Below are 17,360 nucleotides of genomic sequence, written 5' to 3'. Positions count from 1 at the left end.
CTAGCCATATTTGAGGCCTACATGTGCGCAGTAACAAAATATAAATTTAGCGTATGCGCAGTTGCAAGATTCAGGATAAATGCATGCGCACAACTATAATTATTGATTAATCTGTGCGTACTTCCCGGATATAATACCCAAATATGCGCACTAACAAAATATAAAGTCCCTGTATACGCAGTTGTAATATTCAGGATCAACCCATGCGCAGTACTATTACATCTAATCCACATGTGCGCACTAGCAATATATAAGGCCTACATATGCGCAGTAGCAAAATATTAACTAAGCTAATGCGCAGTTCTAAGATTCAGGTAAAATGCATGCGCAGAACTATAATTTGAGATTAATTTATGCGCATTTTCAATATTTAAGGACCAAATATGCCCATTTACAAAATATATGGTCCCTGTTTGCGCAGTTGTAATATTTAGAATCAACCCATGCGCAGTAACATTTCATGTAATCCACATGCGTGCACTAGCAATATATTAGGCCTACATACGCGCAGTAACAAAATATAAATTCAGCGTATGCGTAGTTGTAAGATTTAGGATAAATGCATGGGCCGAACTATAATTTGTGATTAATCTGTATGTACTTCCAATATATAAGACCCAAATATGCACACTTACAAAATTTAAGGTCAATGTGTGCGCAGTTGTTATATTCCAGATTATCCCATGAGCAGAACAATTATATGGGATCAAAGTGTGCGCAATACCAATATATAAGACCCAAATATGCGCACTTACAAAATATAAGGCCCCTGTATGAGCCGTTGTAATATTCAGGATCAATTCATGTGCAGAACTATCATATGAAATCAAGCTGTGCGTATTACCCATAAATAAGGCCTAAATATTTGCAGTTACATAATATTTGTCTGTCCGTTTGCACATCTGTCTGCCAACACGATAACTCAAAAACGAAAAGGGATATTAAGATGAAATTTTTAATGCGTACTCAGGACGTAAAAAGTGAGGTCAAGTTCGTAAATTATCATTATACGTCAATTGATTCCTAGGTCTGTGGAACCCATCTTGTAAACCGTTAGAGACATAACAAAAATTTTAATGTAAAAAATATTCCTTATAAAGAAATAACCAACTTTTGCATAAAACATTTTTTCGAAAACATGACTGTTTACCCATGAGGACGCAAATTAGGCGTAAATTATATAGAATGTATTATATAATAATCAATATCAGTTATATGAAAATGAAATTTTCCTTATAATATTTATAAATAACACAATTTTGATGACATCTTGTTCGGCATATTTCTTGACGTACGAGGCTCAGTATTCAACAGTAATTCAATGTATGAATAATGGTGAGTTAAAATTGTTACAAACACTTTCAACTTAAATACTATTGCCTGGCAAAAAGAAGTGATATCCCACCAAAAACATAAATGTGTAAAAAGGCGTAGATGAATTCCAATAAACTCAATTACGTCAGCCCAAAAAAGTTGTGAAATCCCGTAGAGAAAAAAATTCTTCGAAAAAAAATTATAAAAATGGCATAAATTTATTGCGTAACTTTTCCGTAAAGAAACATTAAAGTATTACATTTGCAACTTTTCGGTGACTTCATACCTACACGCACCTGTATAGGAGAACAAAAGATAATCGTTAACCCCCTACTATCTCCCTCCTCCCCTCTAATGTTATGACGTAATAATTTTTTCACAACTTTTATGAAACATCAAAATTTAAATTTAAACAATCAAAGTATTCTTTAGATTAAAGTCAAGCACCTACTTAACAAAGGCCTAATTTTTTTTACTAAAGTAAGAAAATTATTAGTTTAAATTTCTTGTCAAGTTTCTCCTTAGTACGTATTTATTTAATATTTTACTTCGCAAGTTTTCGGAATATAAAAACGAATCTAAAAATAAAAAACTTGCGAAGTAAAATATTAAATAAATACGTACTAAGGAGAAACTTGACAAGAAATTTAAACTAATAATTTTCTTACTTTAGTAAAAAAAATTAGGCCTTTGTTAAGTAGGTGCTTGACTTTAATCTAAAGAATACTTTGATTGTTTAAATTTAAATTTTGATGTTTCATAAAAGTTGTGAAAAAATTATTACGTCATAACATTAGAGGGGAGGAGGGAGATAGTAGGGGGTTAACGATTATCTTTTGTTCTCCTATACAGGTGCGTGTAGGTATGAAGTCACCGAAAAGTTGCAAATGTAATACTTTAATGTTTCTTTACGGAAAAGTTACGCAATAAATTTATGCCATTTTTATAATTTTTTTTCGAAGAATTTTTTTCTCTACGGGATTTCACAACTTTTTTGGGCTGACGTAATTGAGTTTATTGGAATTCATCTACGCCTTTTTACACATTTATGTTTTTGGTGGGATATACAATAGATCCGCTGCTACTTACCAAAGATTTTGTATATAGAGGTCGTGTACCGCTCACATACGATTTGTTTTTTCGTAAGGGGCATTGATTATATACATTATTATGATTTTATAAAGATATTTCAATAGAAATGTCATTTATTGAAATATTTATCAATGATAAGATTTTTCTTTAATATTATTGGTATATTTTTCAACTGAATACAACAAAATGGTACCGCAACGATGCTGGGGCTAATTTGAAGGGTGGATATTAATTTATGTTTTTTTTTCTTAATATTTTTTGTTCGTTTTGATATCAATGTAACAGAACAAATTAAATAGATTCACCAATCCAATCACAAAATTCAGCAAATCAATTGTTAGAAAACCTACTTTTCAAAAACCACACTTAGTAGCCATAATAAAACTTTTATTTATTCTTGTTAAAAGAACCCGTGTAAATAATTTTCTATTATCAAATAAACTAACAAATCCTTAATTTGTTAATAAAAGCTGCTGCATTATCAAATTTCAGCAATAGTACGCTCCGTCATGAAAGTTGTATAGGCAAAAATACAATTGTTACCAAACCATTGAAGCCATATTTACATTTTTATGATTATCAATTAGCGCATTTTAATTGGTGTAAGTGTAGCCATAAGAAAATTTTAGTTTTTTTAAGTAAAAAAAAATGATTTTTCAAAATGTTAAGGCTAATGTTATTTCAAAGTCTTATAAAACATTAAAAACGTCGATCTAAAACCATATGCTCCCTTTTCCATCTGAATCCCCTTTTTTTCGAATATAAACCTTAACATATTCAAGAAAGAATGCGAAAAAGGTTATTCAAGTCTGCATTCGCTTTCAGTTGCAATGCTACTATCATAAAGCCAAATTTCAATCATTATAAAGGTGAGAAATAATTATCATTATTTGTTTTTTTTCTAGGTGCTGAAGGCTCAACGGGCTTGAATGAATTAGAAATGGAACATCCTGATCGATTACCAAATTTTATTACACCTGGACAAACATATCGAATTCCTACGGGTGCAACAGTAGTGTTACCATGCCGAGTTAGTGAACCAGGTAAATATACATTTAAACTATACACAAAGTGTTACAAAATGACCGCATTAGAAGGGCTGAATGATACTAGAGTAAACTTTATTTTTTTCCACTTTGTTATACACCTCGCACAAATTAGATGTAATCTACATTTCGATCAAACTTTTTCAAATTTTGGGAAATGATAGTTTAAGATATTCCTATGGCCACAAGTCATAAAAATGACAGGATTTCATGTTATAACTAAATTAAAGTTAGAAAATGTACTCTTTTGTATAATATATGCATATGTGTGTATAGGCAAATACATATACAGATATGCATGGCTACATGCATACGTATGTTTTTTAATGTAAATGACAATTAATGAAAATTAAATTACAATAATTTTTTTATACAAATGAATACATTTTCCAACTTAAATTTAGCGATAACTTGAAATTTTGCCATTTTCATGACTTGTGATATGGGGAACTTTTATTTAGAATAACTTAAACTATCATTTCCCAAAATTTGAAAAAGTTTGACCGAAATGCAGATTACATCTAATTTGTGCGAGGTTTTTCACATAAAAATTAATCGTGATATTCTCAATAGTATCTCGTTGTTGTAACACATCAGATCAAAAGAGCGACAAAGGTACTTTTTCTTAGAATTTTATCGTCTCTATCACTTCGGTTGAAGCTAGTTTGGTTCGACCTTAATATATTAAAAACTTTTATATTAACTTTTAATGATCTTGAATATTTACATATTTTATGATTATCCTTCATGAATTTCCTTCATAACGGAAATATTATTATATGCACTTTCATTATTATCTTCCATTCATCTCATCACCAATCTCTCATCATTTTCCATCTCTTTTATGTAACTAGTAAGTTTTGTGATGCGATGTTTAATTTTCTAACGTGATATAATGAATTTTAGTTATTTAAGAAATATTAGAATATTGTGAAATTGCATTATATTTAATATCGAGGTAAATACAAGACTTCTTCTGGTTTTTAGTTCATCTCCTGTCTTTATTTATATAAATCTAAATACACGTTTTCTATATTTTGTCCGAACAGAGAGTATTAAAAAGATTAAAGACGGTATCGTATGTTTTTACGCAAAATTTTGTCCAGCTTTTTCACTAATTTCTAACTAACACATTAACAAGTTATGGCAGTGTTTAAATCAGTAATGTACTGACGTAATCACGTCAATCGTTTTGATTTCAGATTCACTGAAAATTGACGTTTTCTTCGTCAAAAAAAAAAAAAAATTTAATATTAAGATAACGATACTTTATTCACAAATTGTATCTTATTGACATTTCGAGCAACGAAAAAGAGTTGAAATGATTCCCCGTACGTCATTTGTCAAGCCCTTTTTTGTATTGTGAAGTGAAATTTTAATTTTCTGCAGAGAAAACCGTAGAGAAAGAGATATTTAAAAAAATTATAATAAGATTATATTAATTTTGGTATCAAATCTACGGTATATAAAAAAGATGGGGAAGAATGCCATGGGAAATATTTGTATTACAACAAGAATCACGCTAAAATACAAACACAAAGATGTGAAAAGTAATTTTACACGTTTCCAAAAGAGATTAAAAAAAACTTTTTGCTCCAATGTTACAAAAAAAAATTTATAATTTCTTTTTACTCCCAAAATATTTTTATCTTTATTAGCATAAAAAACACTGAACCTACACTTTGATAAAAACTAAATTGAAATAAAAAGCGTCTTGCAGAAGTAACTAACTTGAAAATAATTATCTTATTGTACGTATTCTCCTTTAAATATTTTAGGAATTCTTTGTATAGTGTTTGATTATGAAATGTGTATAGGTAATGCTCGTTGCAATGCATAGATTGTACGACGTATGAACGTACTTTCTTACCTTAAGTGAATTCCCAAACGCGTTATCTTATATTAATTATAATGTTTGCACTAAAAGTTCGATTCAAACTTAATATTCGCTTTGTGTTATAATCTGTGTTGTTGTGTTAAATTGTTGTGCATTAAAAGTTTTAATCGGTATTAAAACATTTAATTGAATTTAGATTTACCCGTACCTATATAGTTTAACTTTTTGAATTAACTTTTTAAAGTAAGTGTAAATATGGCATATGTAAACAAAGTTTTTGTCACGTTTTGACAACGATTTTTTATATTTCTTTGCAAATAAATACACGTAAACCGTTAAAAAACGTTAACAATTAAAGTATATCGATAAAAAACGATATTTTAGGTTATGCTTTGAATTTATATGTCGCAGATATGTTGCACAAATCAGATGTTTTATATAACCGTTAGTTATAGAACAAAACAGTTCCGTTATGCAAAATAGTTGAAAGACGTTTAGGGGTGTTTCATAATAGGGGATCGGACTAAATTTTTTTATCACTTCAGGTGAAGAATTCACTGGACGTACAGAAAAGTGAATTTGGTTTTTAAAAATCCTTACTAGTATGCAAGGTATGAACGTTTAAAATTCCTAATTAAACAAAGGAGATACCCACTCATACGTGGATATCGCCATATGGTCCAAGAGCTCGCTGCAAAAAACCTGGCCTATCGAGTTACCGGATGAAGTATTTTTTAAATGATACTACTCACTGTAACTATTAAAAAAATCATTTAGTGCCAGGGCAAATATGGTGCATAACCTTGCTATATTTTTTCTAAGGTACATTTTTTGGACATAAACTGTACCAATCGAGTAACCGCTTGAAACTGATTTTAAAATGTAGTTTCGAGTGAGTAGAAAATAATTATGAACAACTGCCTCGGTCAATCTGGTGCTAACCCCATGGCACGACACATTTTTTAATTTTTTTTTTGTTGTGTTACCGTACCTATCGAGTAACCGCTTCAAACTGTAATTAAATTGAAGTTTAAACATTTCTTATTAAGAAAATATATTAGTGCCACTTCTATTTTAGTGACAAATGCCCGGCACGATACTTTATATTCCTTCAAGTCCCATACTATTGCTCATATAATCTATAACAGATACATTGGGGAATAAATGAATAAACATCAAGTATCAACGTAAAATACAATGAAAGTTCTCTCATATATTTTACTATAAAATTAATTATAAAACTTAAATATCTAAAAATATACATTGAACTATATATATAGAATTATTATTAAATGTCATCATGATCATCATCATCACTATCGTCATGATCATTGTCACTACGGCCATACGGCCATCGTCACTTTTTTCATAATTATCATCATGGTCACCTTTATTTTCATGATTATCATCGTTATTATCGTCATGGTCACTGTCATTTTTTTTGTTGTAATCATCATTATCATAAGAATCATCGTCACAATTATCAATTTCATTAAGCTCTACTTCATCAAGTTCTACCATAACAATGTCTTCAACTAAGAGAGGTGTTGGATCACCTTTGAACCAAAGCGGTTCAATTTTATTGTCATTTACTGTCCATCCGCATTGTTCTGGTGAGAAATTGATGCAGTTAGCTTCAGTAGCATTCTGCCACATTGAAGTTACATAGATAGTTCGTAAAATTTTTTGTTTCAGTGACTTCCAACATGGTGGAAGTTGAGTTGAATCAAATCTTTTTACATTTTTCATAAAATATTCTGCTACAGACGTTGACGTAAATCGATTTTGAAACATTAATAATCTCGCATCATTTACATTGTTACAACTTATTCCATAAATTTTACAAGTATATTCTTGCAATATTTCCATACTTCTTAAATTATCAATTTCGTCTATATTCGCGCTCAATGTTCGCATCAAGTTTGGATAGCTTTTGACAAGTTTTGATATTTAAATTTTTTTAATTAATTTTTGAGAGAATTTTTGGGAGAAATATATGAGAGAACTTTCATTGTATTTTACGTTGATACTTGATGTTTATTCATTTATTCCCCAATGTATCTGTTATAGATTATATGAGCAATAGTATGGGACTTGAAGGAATATAAAGTATCGTGCCGGGCATTTGTCACTAAAATAGAAGTGGCACTAATATATTTTCTTAATAAGAAATGTTTAAACTTCAATTTAATTACAGTTTGAAGCGGTTACTCGATAGGTACGGTAACACAACAAAAAAAAAATTAAAAAATGTGTCGTGCCATGGGGTTAGCACCAGATTGACCGAGGCAGTTGTTCATAATTATTTTCTACTCACTCGAAACTACATTTTAAAATCAGTTTCAAGCGGTTACTCGATTGGTACAGTTTATGTCCAAAAAATGTACCTTAGAAAAAATATAGCAAGGTTATGCACCATATTTGCCCTGGCACTAAATGATTTTTTTAATAGTTACAGTGAGTAGTATCATTTAAAAAATACTTCATCCGGTAACTCGATAGGCCAGGTTTTTTGCAGCGAGCTCTTGCTCCAATAGAGATTACATATAAAACTTTGTTTTGTTAAAAGGAGATGCGCAACCTTTCAAGGCAATCTTTGATTGCTTACTACTTCTTCGTTTTTTAATCAAATATAATTTCATTTTCAAATTTGGCATGATATCAAGTCTTGTTTTACATTTTTATGGGTAATATGGCCAATTTGACATCGGAATTATCCCCTATTACTGAACTATAACAACCAAATTCAAAAATGTTGCATTTATCAATGCAGCAAATGTTTTGCAAAATAACAACGGTTTTTAAAACAAATGATTTCCTAACCATCTGCTATCCACCTACATGGCAATATGATCACAGGTTAAGATAGCACAGGCGAAATAATGGCTGCCTCATTAATTCGTATTGTACAGTGAAAAATAATGTATGTATTCTTAACGCACTTGAGTTTGGTATTCTGACTGTGTGAGTTTGTTCGAGATGAAATCGTATCTTTGGAAATAAATTCTTTGGGTTTATAATAAATCACAAATAAAAAATTTCTTCTAAGAAATAGTTTCCTATTTTCATTAATTGATATATTTCATATAAAATATTTAGTTTCGTAATGTTGTAACAATAAACTTAATTACAAAACTTAAAAGGAAATTTTCGTGCAAACAAAGAGTATGGAGAAATAATTTTGAAGGAATCTTTCTTCTTCGAAATATATTTTGCTGTAAGTGATACATAATTTTCATTTAGTATGTGTGTGTAGGTACATATATGAATGTTAGCTTTAGTACATTTTACTAGAGGTTGGTATAATGAACAGTAATAAATTATTAACTAAATAGTAACCAAGTCGTTTTGTGCTTTGTGCAATACGTTGTTGGGCGGACATGTAAAGGAAGGAAGAAAGATATACGTAATATATACTAGACGTGTATGTATATATGTATGTAGTTTGGCTGTAAAATTAATGAAATTAGACGTTTCTCGTTACGACTAGACAAATTATGATAAATCAATCCTAGTTAAGGGTGTCCCAAAATTAACGCAAGTTTTGAATCTTACATCATTCGTGCGGTAAAGTGCTGAAAATGAAAATTACGACAGTGTGACAGCTGAATTTTTCTCAATTAAGAGCTACAAGAAAAAACCTTTTTTAACAGGGTTTATAATTTAGGTTTCTCAGCTACATCTTTCAAATTTCCCGCAAATCCTGGTTGAAACAGTGATTAGCAAATTTGAAAAAATAAATGTCACGAAATTCAGAGAGGCTAGACTATTGACTTCCTAAATCGTGAAAATTGAATATGGTTTTTGATTTGAATTTGAGACGTTTTGAATCCTGCTGCTTATGTCAAGGTATCTTCGTAAACTCATGCCTTGAAAGAGGAATTTAAGAATGGTTAGCAACGAAATTCTGCTCCATTTATGCAAAAAGGCCAAGGAAAATTGCTATGTCTAAGCCAGCAAAGTCTTGGAGTTTTAGCCAATATGATAGGCCATAAATTTTACCAGATATGTCATTCTATGCATGATCCTGTATACTTTATGAATCTCAATAACAAATTTACAATTTAAATGTTGAGCTTTGCATTAAAGTAACGTCGTGAATCAATTTTGGTACGAGTAGTTATTTCGATAGTAGTAATGGTAATGACTAGGAGAGCTCGCCTAACCAGAAAAAACTTGCATTTTTAGATCTGTCCACTTTTTTATGAATTATAATTGATTTTTAAGGTGGTAATTCGTTTTGTTTTAGCGCTAACTTCGTTTTGCCCTTCTGACTTCAATAACGTATTTATTTTACTATCATAGAAATTTGAAGAATTGTTGGTTTGAATCATCCAAACAAATAAAAGGTCGATTTGAGCGATATGTAGAGGCAGGCGAAGAAAGCTACTTTGGTCACTTGTAAGAATTATATTTTACTGATTGAGGAATGTTATGACGACCAGATTTCTACGCCGGTCGTTAAAATATATAAACTATACATTAGCACAGAAAGTCATTCTATCTATTATATTAGATCTACTATAAGCATGTACATTATATGCTTTTAGAGACAAAATATTTTGGTGTATAGTATAAAAGCGAAAAGGAGTTTACCTGAAATTTTACGTATATACAGAATATTCCAGGTAACTACAGGCGGAAGAATATATGTCATTCTACATCGAATTTTCACCAAAAATTACCATGTAATTTTGAATTTATTTATGGTTGATGTTCTATTGATAAGGAAAGTTGAAGAATATAAAATTTACTACAAAAAATTGTTCCTTCGATAATTTTATCCCTTAGTTCGAAATTTACAGGTATGTGAATGTTTAATGTTATAAAATACAAACTTTGATATTTTTTTCGAAAAATTTTCCATTTTGTAATTTTGAACATTGATATCTCTGTATAAACTAAGGACAAAATATTTTTGTGGGATAATTCGCAATAAAATTACGACGGATTTGGTAAAAAATTCGATAAAAACATTGTTGGTATTCTTCTGTTTGTAGCTATCTGGCACACCCTGTATACATATAGGAGTTTATATATTTTAGTAATTTTCTATTATGTAAAACTTATAGAGAATAAAGCTCTTTTGTGGCTATTAAGTATCAAATGTCCACTAATTACAAACATATATGCTACTTCTCACCCATTCATAATACTACAGCTTTTTCGCTTATTTTACAAGATAAATACATATTTTAACGCCATTTGCGGAGAATGTAGACAAGAAAATAGGACACACAAAAGCACATAAATGAAAATGTTCGTTTCAGGTTTAATCGATTTTTTTCAAGTAGTTATCTGATCCGGAACCCTAAGCTCGAACTTGAAACATAAGTAAGAACACTCTCGATTCAATTACCTTTCAAACAAATTCAAAATATCAAAACCGTGTCATCCGTTTAGGAGCTACGATGCCACAGAATCTGGTCTCGATTCATTTGTTGCATCATAGCTTCTAAATATAGATGAACCGATTTTGATTTTTTTGTAAAGATAACTTGATCGAGAGTGCTCTTAGCTTTCTTGTTCAAAAAATCTACTCAACCGTTTGAAGTTAATCACGTCTATTCTAGTTATTTTCGGGATAAGGAATCCTATATAAGGATATAAGGAAATTATTATAAAAAAGAAATTAAAATGGGTTCTCCCATTTAGGAGCTACGATGCCACAGACAGACACATAGATGTACAATCACATTAAACTTATAACAACCCTATTTTCTGTCGGGCGTTAAAAATGCTGCCTGATCATAAACAGGCCGCAGTCATTCTTTATGTACTCTTGGAACATTTTCTTCGTATACGGGATGGCAGGCCGTTCTCTTCGCCAAGGCACGGTTAATTTTGGATAACGGAGTCAAACAACAAAATGATGCAAATCCGTTTATTCATCTATAAAACGAGGCTGCCCATAAACCGGCATTAAAAAATTACAATTTTTAAGTGGTAATATAAACCAACGTTTATATTATTGTCAACGAAATATTCGTAAGAGATTGAATTTTTGAACTGATCCGATTTTTTTGTTAAACAATTTATATACATGTATGAATAGAAATATATGTGTACATAGATGCTTTTTTATAACGTACAAGTTAACAGATTTACAAACCATGATTTCCCTAGATATCTCGTTATCACAGTTCAGTTATAATTATTCCCAAAGCTCATTTTTAAATAGCTCTCTACATGACAATCGAAAAACTTTTTTTTGACTTTACTGACGTATTTGAAAACTTTAGTTTTAAACGAGAGTAACCGAAGATGCTAAAATAAATTCAAGACAAAAGCCAAAATCCAATAATTAAGCAGGCTATGATAGTTATTTCTATCATATTTTTTCCATTAGGTTTTAAATATTACCGTTTAATATTTTAAATATTTGTCAAAAGTGAAGTTTGAATTGTCAAAAATTTTTAAAAATGATTATTCGACATAATAATTTTCAATTTTTGTCATTTTGTTTCTATTATTTAAAAAATACATTTTGATAAATAAACAATTTTTAAATTCTAGGAATTTATTCTTTGAATGCAAATAATTTAAAATTGGTGTGAATAACCACAAAATTAAACATCACTTGAGAGGTTATATGGTACATCAACACTCAGTTTTTATTGTACACTGTCAATCCAAAATACTAAACAATTATGTTCAAATGAATTAAGTCAGTAGAGGGAAATTCAGTCGAAGTCACCACCACGTCCAATTAAAATTTCCACAGGTGCAATTAAAGAAATAACACCGATCGCAACAAGCATTACTACCATTTGCCAATCATGGCCACAAATATTTGATAATTTTATATGACCATCGCATAATTTTATATATATGTGGCATAATGTTATAATGCCTAAAATATAGCCGATTATTCCAATGATACTATGTACCAATCTTATTGACTTTCTATCGCGAAATGAGGACGCCAACATCATCAATCCTACTATGGTTGAAATAATGATCAAAATCAGGCATGTCAAACCTAAAAAAAAATCAAAAGAACGAATTGAGTATTCTACTTGGAACATTTTAAGATGCAAAATATGATAAATGAAATCTATTGATTAAATTTCAATAATGAGACTACCCTGAATGCTTGCCTGATTATTAGCACAGTAAAAAGCTTGTATGAGAGAGCGTAAGCACATACAAAAAATACATAAGCGTTCGAATGCATATATCGCATTTCTTGATTTACGCCCCGTGTACGGCATTTGAATAAGTTTTAGCTGATCCCAATTACATCGTAATACTCGGATATACCGCTATTTAAAATTCGGAATAAATAAGAATATTTTTAATGGGAGCGATTTTTTTAATGGCAAGTGTATTTTGCTTTTTATAAAATATTTAAAATATACGTTACCTAAGAAAGCATGTGCTCCTTTCAGTTTTGCGTCTTCAGTAAATGGTAAAATTACACCAACTAAAAGCATAATAGAAGCAACTAGAAACCATATTATGTGCAGTATTCTATGGGATCTCTCAGACAGTATTCTTGTATAATTTGCAGGACAGAACATTAATAAACCTTCAGCACAGCAAAAAGCAATCTATTAAAAAAAAATTATCTATAAAAAATATATCTGGCTTAGGAAAATATTGACAAAGTTAGGAATTATTTCAAAGTTATCTTTTTTCAAATTTTTAAGACGACGTTTTGATTATGCTATTTCTATAGACATCATGTAAGTCGGTTTCCCCCAGTTTTGCAGACGTCATACAAGTTTCTTTTCAAATAATTTTGTTCTTAGCTTTTTTTAAAATATAATCACTTGCCTCTTCTTACTAGAATTGACGTTTGTTTGAAGTTATAATGTAGGTCTCGTAATTTTTTTAATTTAAAAGTATTTGAAATTAATTTACCGCAGCGCCGCACAGAACGGTGTGTGCTTTATACCAACCCTTTGCTGACGAGTCTATACTGTACCAACAAAGCATATATAAATGAATTCCAATTAAAACATGACATGTTAAGTTGAGCATTCTTCTAAGCATTTGGTATCCAGTGCCCATTTTGTTTAATATTTTGGATTAAATTTGGTCTAAGGAACATATATAACAGATATAGATAGACTTTGACAATAATTGAAAAAAAGTTAACATACTTTTCTGAAATCCGATAAAAATATTCGACAAAACTAAAGTTTTATTTGTCATATGTAACAAAAAATATTTTGATTTCGATATCAAAAAGATTCAAACTGATATCCAAAAAAAATTGTAATCAAATGTCTGTTGTTTGATTTGGTTGTTATGATCATTTGTGGTGTCTATTGGTTACCTAGATATATCAAGTTCAGGACTACTTTGATATCAACCTAGGCAGGGTCTTTTTCAAGTCGACGCAACTATCCAAATTTCTATTTATGCAGATAATGTTGCACGCGCAAAACTGTCAAAACTACGGTTAAATCCAATAGTTTTGTAGTTCAACATACAAATCCAAAATTTACCTGTACAGGATGCTCCAAGTAATACAAGACTTCATCAAATTGTAGGTACCTTTAGAAATATATTTAAAGTTGGGAGAGTGCTTTTCTTTTAATACAGGTTGTTAAAATTCTAGAAGAAAAAGTCAAAGTTTATCTCTCTTTGAAAAAGCCATTTTTTGCGAATGTAAGTAAAAAAATTCAGCGGTACTTGTGTGCCATCGTCCCGTTTCATCATCAATTATTACACCGTGCCATTGCCCCGTTTCAAGAAACTAATCTCTAGTACCACAAACTTTAGTGAAATTACAGTAGCATTATACAATGCCCCATGCTTGGGTATTATGTGCCAAGTTGCCAATTTTCTTCCTATTTACTGGATAATATGTCAATTACATCTATAGTAATATACTTATTATTGGATTGACAGGGAACAAATGAGATTACGAATTTTCACCATTTATTATTATAAATTTTAACCAAGAAAAAAAATCACCATGTACACATTGGATATAAAGGGATCGGTATTCTTAACCATAAGTAGATCATAGTTCATATTAATCAATTGAACCCAGTTTTACCTTATAAATCAAACCTTAAACGTTATAGGCCAATGTATTAATGTATAGTAATAAAAACAGAAAAAGCATGTCTAAGGTACGCTGGTAACATAACGGTACTAATGTTTCCAAGCTCTAATTAAAATTACATATGTACTTCACTTAGCTGTCATCTTTCACAAAACTTTCTAATATTCTGGAGCAACACATCTGCGTTTGACACATTTATTTATTCATGAACGGTGGCAGGTAAGTATGCTTCCTATCATTCGTACGCGTGAGGATGAGGAATATTCACTTGACACTAGCATATAACCTGTTAAGTTCACATAGCTAGCTATACAATACCAGCTCATTCATCAAACATAAAACGGATAAAATCACATACAATTTACAATGAGTAAAAATAAAATTTTATAGTCTTTCATTTGTGGGATTTGGTGTGGAATAATGTTGGTATTCAATATTATAAAATGTTCGCCAATTTTGCTAGAGCCTTGCATCCTTAGGTATCTTAATGACGTCCTAATTTGCTGTGTTTGGCATGTGACAAGGAAAAACGTACACTGTTTTGACAATCTAAAAATCATCGTCAACGCTTAAAAATGGATATTCTATTTTCAAAATTTTTAAAAATTTGGACACTTAAATATCTGTAAAAATGTTCTAATCACGAAACAGTATATGAAACTGAGAAGTAGTTTTTTCGAAAGCTCTAGTTTTATTGCCGTAACCAAATTAACAGTCCGGTAATAATTTTTATTTTTACACGTAAAAATATTTTTTTTTTAATGAAAGTCTTGTACAAAGAAGAGGAAAAAATAGAAACCATTTACAAGTTTCTACCATTTAAGAAAAATGCAACTCGTCCTGCGGCGTCACTATACGGAATTTCACAAACTCAGGTTTTTCATCACAAGAAATATCATCACTCGTTTATGAGCGTAAAGTTTTCTTTAAAGAGATACAAACATATATGAAAAAAGAATGAATTGTGATGTAGTAAACGTAACAATATTGTAGATTTTTTGCTAAATGATGTAGGATATTACAAACAATAATATTTTTAATTAGGATGTTGAACCTTTTAAACCGTGAAATGTACTAGAGCAAGAAGCAAGAGATGGATTCATTCCAATATTTAATTTTGGCTGCTAAATAACGTACGCATAAAATATATAGTATAAATAAAAGTATCCACGCCCTCGGCTATTACTTCCTTTTTTGTAATTTTAAAATATAACACGAAAAAGTGAGGTATTAAAACAGGTTTTTAATTGGAGTAGGAATTTGATCTCTTAACGAATATTCGGAAGTCTTACTGACTAAGGGCTTGGACCTATTCGGATTACTTAATTTATTGTTGACTTTGAAATATTTATAGCTGAGTTGTTCATCGCGGCCCGCATTAAAAAAATACATTTTTAAAGCACACAGTTAAATTAAAGTAATGCGATCTTTTAATTCTGAATAAAAATCACTTATCCAAAAATATAAATTCGAATCAATTAAATTGTACTATTAGGCTCGAAAACACTCTTTAAGTTCAAAAAGTTGGCCTCGATAAAACAACTCAAGTATAGTAAAGCCATTTTCAAGATCAAGCCATCAAGCTCAAGCCAATATCAAGCCAAGTTTCTTTCCGTATGAATTAAGTAACAGCTGGCTTTTAAACTAGAGTGAATGCACGTGCAGTGATTTTACAGAGCCATGATCGCTAAATACTTGTTTCAAAATTGACCGATGAATCTGTAATAGATATTCGATAGAAAAACATTTTTCTATGAAATTAAAATAAACAGTTATACAAGTTGCAAAACTTTAAATGAAAATATATTTATCAGTTTATAATAAATTTTATCTGATATTAAAAAAGAAACTCAGGAGTTTCGAAGCTCCATCGATAAGGTCATATTTGCTCCTTACTAATTGCTTTTGATTAAAATAAAATTTTCGCCTTTTGTGAGCGGACGAAAAATTTACATAAAAAGTAGAGAAGCACACTTCCAAAACTGATATCCATAAGCTCCATTGGGTAGTTGGGATTAAAAAACGGCTGTAAAATATAATATTTCGACATAAAAAGGCGGTAAATGGGTGTTGAAAAGCTGATATTCTGAAAAGGTACTATCACGACAATAATTTCACTCACACGACTGTTCTTACTGCGTTGCTTATTGTGCAAGGGATGTGTGAAAAGTCCTAAAGTTATCGAGAAAGAGTAGTTTCACCTTGGAATAATCCTCTTAATAGCTTAAATAAATACTACAGCTGTAACAGCCAATAGAAAACCCTACATACTAAATTTCAGCTTATTTCATTCAGTTTCCAAAACTAGCAGGAAACAATTAGTTATATACCAGGCATCCCAAAACCTTATCTATCCCGTGAATCTTCGATACAGTGAATAAGTCTATATTTCTAAGGAAAATTTTGACTAATTTCTGATATTAATTTTAGTGATTCCGAAGTATAATTTGTAATTGTATAATTTATTTATAAATGTATTTCCTATGTTACTTTATTAAACGAAATCAATTAACTTATAATTTAATCGACTTTGTGGGATCTGTAGCGTTGTATAGAATTGAAATTCCGAAACAATGATACATAGATACTACTACCACAATGTTTTTTTCCTAAATTTTGTGTACATAAAACCTACGTTTTTAACAATTTTTGGTGTAGTGACACAAATGCCTCCCAAGATTATTACTGCTGTTATATTTTTTAATAAAGAAACAGTTTCTTTTTCTCAGTGATATAAAATTCTCGACAAAAAACTGTATTTGAAGATGTATGTTCATTAGTGATGTAACCAGTTTTTTGAAAATTAGAATATTTTTGATTTACTTTCACGTACATTTTGATTTTGATAATTATAGGTAAGTGTGGAATTTAAAACATATTTTCTAAAAGGCTCAGAACAAAAACACTTTTTCGGCTATTCTTTCAAATGAGAGAGACAGTAGTTCTAAATTAGCGTGCTTAGGACGTAAAAAGTGAGGTCGAGTTCGTAAATGAGCAACATAGGTCAATTGGGTCTTGGGTCCGCAGGATCCATCTTGTAAAGTGTTTG

General features: G+C 30.3%; 2 protein-coding genes across 2 annotated transcripts in view; one reads left to right on the top strand and one right to left on the bottom strand.

Moving 5' to 3' along the window:
• LOC123298273 (protein amalgam-like) overlaps positions 1-17,360 on the top strand; it is a 628,640-nt gene that overhangs the window by 558,522 nt on the left and 52,758 nt on the right. The window contains exon 2 of the mRNA XM_044880235.1: positions 3,312-3,449. Coding sequence (XP_044736170.1) covers positions 3,312-3,449 — 138 coding nt within the window. The remainder of the gene's footprint in view (positions 1-3,311; positions 3,450-17,360) is intronic.
• On the bottom strand, positions 11,859-13,512 carry LOC123298274. Its single transcript, XM_044880236.1, has 4 exons — positions 13,398-13,512; positions 13,156-13,334; positions 12,656-12,842; positions 11,859-12,271 (listed from the first exon to the last, which is right to left on the bottom strand). The coding sequence occupies exons 2-4, from the start codon at positions 13,303-13,305 to the stop codon at positions 11,973-11,975; spliced, it is 636 nt and encodes a 211-aa protein (XP_044736171.1). The 5' UTR covers positions 13,306-13,334; positions 13,398-13,512; the 3' UTR covers positions 11,859-11,972.

This window comes from Chrysoperla carnea, chromosome 4 (assembly GCF_905475395.1).
Source record: "Chrysoperla carnea chromosome 4, inChrCarn1.1, whole genome shotgun sequence".
Lineage (NCBI taxonomy): Eukaryota > Metazoa > Arthropoda > Insecta > Neuroptera > Chrysopidae > Chrysoperla > Chrysoperla carnea.
Note: the sequence above shows the minus strand (reverse complement) of the source record. Positions and strands in the feature narration are given on the sequence as shown.

What these genes read in the sequence shown, in the direction of transcription:
- LOC123298274 (XM_044880236.1), bottom strand. Translation starts at nt 13,305, where the DNA reads ATGGGCACTGGATACCAAATGCTTAGAAGAATGCTCAACTTAACATGT. An exon ending in CCGTTCTGTGCGGCGCTGCG is followed by an intron (nt 12,843 to 13,155) that starts GTAAATTAATTT and finishes TTTTTTTAATAG; the next exon opens with ATTGCTTTTTGCTGTGCTGA. An exon ending in AGGAGCACATGCTTTCTTAG is followed by an intron (nt 12,272 to 12,655) that starts GTAACGTATATT and finishes ATTTTTTTTTAG; the next exon opens with GTTTGACATGCCTGATTTTG.